We start from the raw sequence: 6,000 nt of genomic DNA, 5'->3' as shown, positions 1-6,000 counted from the left end.
ATGGTCAGGAATGATGGGAGTTGTAGTCCAAAACATCTGGAAGGTACCAGGCTGGGGCAGTACAAGATTCTGTTCTGTCTCCTGTGCTGCTCCACATGGAAGTGTGAGGTCACCAGGGGTTGGGGTTGAGATAGCATCACTGCGCTGATGATACCTGGCTCTACTACTCTTTTCCATCTCATCCAGGTATGGTGACTGAAGTTCTGAATCACATGTTCCGAAAGCAGTCATGGTTTGGATGAGGGCAAATGAACGGAACCTGAATCCAGACAAGACAGAGGCACTGATGATGGCTAGGTGTGACAAATTCTGGAGCTGGCATCTATCCTGTTGCAGATGGGGTTGTAGTCTCCCATCATGATCGGGTTCACAATTTGGGGGTACTCATGGACCCAGCTGTGCTCCTTGATGCCCCCAAGTGGCATCTGTGGACAGAGTGTTTTTCATAACCTTCAGCTGGTGCACCAATTGCACCCTCTCCTGGAAAATGCTTACTTTACAAGTGTCACTCTTGGCTTTGTAACATCCGCATTAAATTATTGCAACATGTTTTATGTGGTGTTCAGAAACCACCCTTGGTCTAGAACATGGAAATGAGATTGTTGATGAGTACCTATCACATGGAACATATAACATCTGCATGTAAACAATTTCACTGGCTCCTAGTTCGATTCTGGGCACAATTCAAGTGCTGGTTCTGACCATGAAAGAACACAAACACAAGAGCAATTCATTCCAAAGCTGCTAAACATTCCAAAGCTGCTAAACCCCCAAATGGTATGTATGTATGTACGTATGTATGTATGTATTTATTTGTACAAATTGTCCTGTAACTGTCCACAAACCCTGCCCATCTCTTTGGGAGTCTAAGGCAGAGGTCTTTGCTGCTTCTCTTGCCTTTTGGCTGGTTCATATGTAATGTGTTCCTTTTTCCTGTTCATATGAATGTTTTGCTTGCATGAGCAGCATAATGTACAAGCTAGGAACAAATGGAGAGTGTTGGAAGCAGCTTCCATGACCAAACAAGTATATTTTTGAAGCACATTTCTGTCTTAGTATTTTGTGAGCTCCTAGCTTATATATTGCACTTCACTTACAATCAGCCCACTCTTCGGACTTCATCTGGAGCTTTTATCCTGCTACTGAGATTGGTTACTCATGGAAGTTTGCTGCTCCTTTAGATGACATTATCAATCCCCAGGACATCTCCTGCATTAAATTACCTTTATTCCATTGTTAAAAGAATCAGAGATAATAGCTATCAAATTACAGCGCTTGAGTTCTGCTTCAGTTCCCTCTGTGAAAAGAGGAATACCCACAAAAGAGGAGCTAGACCAATGAAACATACAGAAGACTCAGATAAGGGGGGAAAGGAAGGGAAAGGGGGGGGAGGAAGCACGTGTCAAGGGAGTCCGTTGTGATCCTGCATTTAAAACAGAAGCAGAAAGCCCCACGTTAAATGTGGGATTTTAGGCTGGTGCAGAGTTTGGCCACCTAATGCAAAGAGAAAACTCTCTGGAAAAGACTCTGATGCTGGGAAAGATTGAAGGCAAAAGGAGAAGGGGACGGCAGAGGATGAGATGGCTAGATAGCATCACCGATGCAATGAATATGAACTTGAGCACACTCCGGGAGACAGCGGAGGACAGGAAGGCCTGGCGTGCTATGGTCCATGGGGTCACGAAGAGTCGGACACGACTTAACGACTGAACAACAAAAAGAGATGCCCTTAATGAGCAGAAAAAGGACATGAGGGGGGGAAGCATCTAAATGGACCCTGTGAATTGGGCAGAAATGCTAATGGGAGATAGTGGAGACATAATTTGATGGAATTAAATGTTCCAGGCCCACCTGAAAAAAAGGGAAAGAGAGGGGGCTCAGCAAATTTCCCCAAGGTAAGAGTCAGTGGAGGCTGGTGGCTCGATGTCAATGGGGTGGTAAATCCTCTCCAGGTTTCAGTCAGAAACAGTCAAAACTCTAAAGGAGTGCAAAGCACCTTGGATAGCTCCTTTAGAGTTCTGACTGGTCCTGACTGAAACCCGGAGTGGATTCACCAGCCCACTGACATCGGAGCCACCAGCCTCCACTGGTAAGAGTCCACAAACGCGTCACTCCCATCAAAAAGGTCCTGTCCCTTATATCCACCAATCCAATTGGAAGGCATAATCAGCCAGATCTTTAAGGAGCATGATGCTGGCAAAGCCATGCCCTGACTAGAAAATGCTTTTTAAAAGAAGAAGAAAAGATGATGCAGAGAACAGTGTCAGCCATGCTGGCCCAGGTGCTGTGGCTGGGGCTGTCTGACACTGCCCTGTCATCCTCCACTCTCTGGGTGATCATTTGTGTGTGTGTGTGTTGGCGGGGGGGTACTGAGCTGTGGGGCCCTGGAGCTCGGCCAGCTCAAACTGCACCACTGGAGAGAGCAGAGATGGAGGAGAGGAAAGCTGGAGACAGAACAAAGGAGGGAGAGAGAGAGAGAGAGAGAGAGAGAGAGAGAGAGAGAGAGAGAGCACTGAGCCAGAGGTGGGGAATGAAGGTAGAGGAGAAGGAGAGAGAGGACAGAAGGTATGAGTCTGTAAAATCCCAGGAATGTAGGCAGCCAAAGGGAAAAGCAAAAGGACAGGGGGGGGGGATTACTTGGGAATCCAGACCTGAGGAATTGGGCCCAGACTGAATGCCCCCAGTACAATCAGGAGAGTCCACCTTGGGAAGAAGGATGCGGACATGTGCAGGCACCTGTACTTGAGTCATTGCCCAGAGAAATGTGAAGAGGGCAGGGAAGGATTTCCCAGCCCCAGCTGAAGTGGTAGAGCTTAGTAGGAGAGCATCTGCTTTGCATGTAGAAACAGGGCCAGCCCTCCCATGAGGAGGGGTGAATTCCCCCACTTCAGGTGGCAGATCCCAAAGGTGGTGGCTCCTGTGTGCTCTGCCATCAGGAGAATACTGCACCCCACTGCTGCTCCAAAGAGCCCTGCGGGACACTCCCCTGCTTGCAGGGAACCAGCCAGCATGGCTCTCCAGTGCAGCCATCAATGCCCACCCTCTGTTTCACTCTGAGGATCTCTCAGAGCAAGGCACAGGCTGGGCAGCTACTCTGGTGAGCTGCACCAGCAAATGCCACAGCAGGAGAGAGGCTGGCGCGGCTCTCTGGAGCAGAAGAGTAGGCTGATGCCATGCTCTGAGGCGTTCTCAAAGAAAGGCATCAGCCCACCTGGCACTCCAGAAAGCTGTGCTAGCAAATACGCAGCAGGAAAAAGGCTGACACAGCTCTCTGGAGCACCACCCACCCAAAGGCTTATTTTGAGGACCCCTCAGAGTATGACATTGGGTGGATAGACTCTCTGAGAAGCAATGCTGGCCACTCAGAATAGAAAGCAGCCAATGTGGCTCTCCAGAGAGCCCGGCCCAAATGCCTCGCAGTGAGAGGTCCTTCTTTAGAGTGAAGCATTGGCAGCGAGTCTCCCAGGCCATCTCCCCACAAATGCCTCATTCTGAGGAAGGGGCCCTCACAGCAAGGCATTGAGGGGGAGGCCTGCAGTGTGCCCCTGCCCCTGCTGGGTGGGAGGGAAGAGAGGGGCAGGCAGGCACTGAGGGGAGGGGGGAAGAGAGGAAGGGTTGATGCCACCACCACCCACCACCACTCTCATCTTCAGAGGCAGGGAGCGGGTGGCTACTGTCACTGTTGTTGTCATCAACATGGGGATGGGGGAGAGAAGAGAGGGGAGTGGCACAATCTCCCACCTCAGGTGGCAGGAGGTCTTGTGCTGACCCTGTGCAGAAGTCCCAAGTTTGATCCCTGGCATCTCCAGGTAGGGCTGAAAAACTCCTGCCTGAAACCCTGGAGAGCCACCCGCTGCCAGTCAGTATCAACAATACTGGGCTAGATGGACCGACTCAGTATAAGGCAGATGGTCTGACTCAGATGGTCTGACTCAATATAAGGCAGCTTCCTATATTCCTATGCTCCTACGCTGAGGTCACTTCAAGAATTCCCCACTTACTTGAGTACATACCTCAAACTCAAGCCCAGTGATAGAATCTTCCAGCTGTATACTTATTTGATTGACCCAATGGCATAATGTGGATTCAGTGAACCATTGTTGCACATTGATTCCATGGTCCTGGTCCAGGAGATGGGGGTTGTAGTTCCCTTCCCTATGAAGGAGGTGGGGCCCACAACACCACCTTTGTAGCTGAGAGTTCAAATCAGCATTTCCTGGAAAAAGACAGAAAAAGTGTTTTTTTCAGAATACAAGAGAAAAGTGAGTCCTTGGTGAATTTGCCGCCTGAAAAATTGTTGTGTGAGTTGGCTCCAGGTCAGCAAAATCAACCCCACTCAAATCAGCTCAGTAAAGCTATTCCTTGTTTCCTTTTAACAAAGCCTGACTCCTGTGCAGTTACACCCATTGGAAGTTTCAGCATATCCTATACACTGAAAATTGTACATAAAGGATCTGCAAGGCTGCAGTTTGCTCAAGTTACAGAGTGGGAAGACAGATATTAAAATTGCCAACAGCACAACATTTAATGGCTCCTCTTCATCTCAACTCAGTGTAAAATGGTGTGTGTGTGTGTGTGTGTGTGTGTATCATACAGGCTTTTAAAATATCTCTGTAGAAACATGCAGCTAGTTACTTACATCTCTCCACTACTTTTGCCAATATAAGAAACCAGCAAGGTTAAGGCATCACTTCAAAAAAAAAAAAAATCCAGGGGAGCCATAAATCAATTCTCATCAAACTTATCTATATAAAACCTGAGAATGGAATACTATTTATTTAAAGCAATCTTCCCCAATCATGCTGGCTGGGGTGATGTTAGTAGTCCAAGAAATCTGGCAGGTTGGGGAAGGAAGTTGTAAAATATCCCATTTTCTTCAGAAAGCCATTCATGGACATATTTCTGAGCTGTGTCAGATGACCACTTATTGCATACATGCCTCTTGAAAACTTTCATGGTGCGCATGTAACAAGACGGGTATAACCATATGGGTGAGTGGTGAGAAGAATTTTACTGTGCAGGCTCCCACTTCCTCAGATTTCTAGTAAAATATTACTTGGGTTGGGTGAGATTATCGTTTCAGTTACTTTTTGATAAGAATTTACCAACATTTGCACATTTCTTCCTATTCAGGATGAAAAGAATTTGAGGTCTTAAAAAAGGGAGGGGGGTTGTGGGAGAAACCGAAACAGACAGCTTGGTCCACCCAGCCAGGGGGCTTGGGGTGCTTAGCTTTGAAAAGTCTGACTTTGAATCAGCCAAGTTTGTGGTGCTGATGCTGAATTAGGCTTGCCGGCCACCTTTTTTTTTCTGACAGGATCCTCATCGTTAACAGCTGTATGATGGGCAGGTACACAGCACAGTCCTCTCCATGCTGGGAATAGCTGTACCTCTGAATTAGCCTAATGCAGATGGGTGAGAATTTTGTTTTAGTTCAGTTTTTATAAGGATTTGCCCATAATTATCGAATTTCTTCATATTTGGGATGGAAAGAATTTGAGATTTAAAAGAGCCAAATGAAGGATAAAGTGAAGCAGACAGATTCATCCATCCCTAGCTACAGCTTGCCCAACTACATGGATAGATGGTCAGCCCACCAGTGGAAGCTGGTGGCTCCAGTTTTGGAGGGGCGGCGATTCCAATCTGGGTTTTAGTTAGAACCAGCCAGAGCCCAGCGGTGCTATCCAAGTCACTGAACCGATTTTGGGGATAGGGTGCAGCACTTGGATGGCACCTTTAGAGTTCTGTCTGGTTCTAACTAAAACCCAGAATGGAATCACTACCCCTCCAAAATTGGAGCCACCAGCCTCCCCCGCATTCCACATAGTCACATTCACACCATCATAATTTGCAAGCAGTGACCATAGATTAACCAGTCATCTGTAACCAACCATCCTTTGGTGGTTTGGGCAGAAGACTCTTTGCCCTCCACATGGATGGTGTCAACACAATATGCCACCCTAGCAGCATGTCCAGGAGAAACTGCATTTCATACCAAAA

At 47.6% G+C, this 6,000-nt stretch overlaps 1 protein-coding gene across 1 annotated transcript in view; it reads right to left on the bottom strand.

Moving 5' to 3' along the window:
• Positions 1-293: 293 nt before the first annotated feature.
• LOC146349894 (uncharacterized) overlaps positions 294-6,000 on the bottom strand; it is a 28,680-nt gene continuing 22,973 nt past the window's right edge. The window contains 1 exon segment of the mRNA XM_084845498.1: positions 294-425. Coding sequence (XP_084701624.1) covers positions 294-425 — 132 coding nt within the window.

Source organism: Heloderma suspectum, chromosome 3, assembly GCF_057233095.1.
Source record: "Heloderma suspectum isolate Gila_16-S chromosome 3, 16-S_ref, whole genome shotgun sequence".
In the NCBI taxonomy this organism is placed as follows: Eukaryota; Metazoa; Chordata; class Lepidosauria; order Squamata; family Helodermatidae; genus Heloderma; species Heloderma suspectum.
The sequence above is the reverse complement of the archived record's forward strand: the minus strand, read 5'-3'. Positions and strand labels throughout refer to the sequence as shown.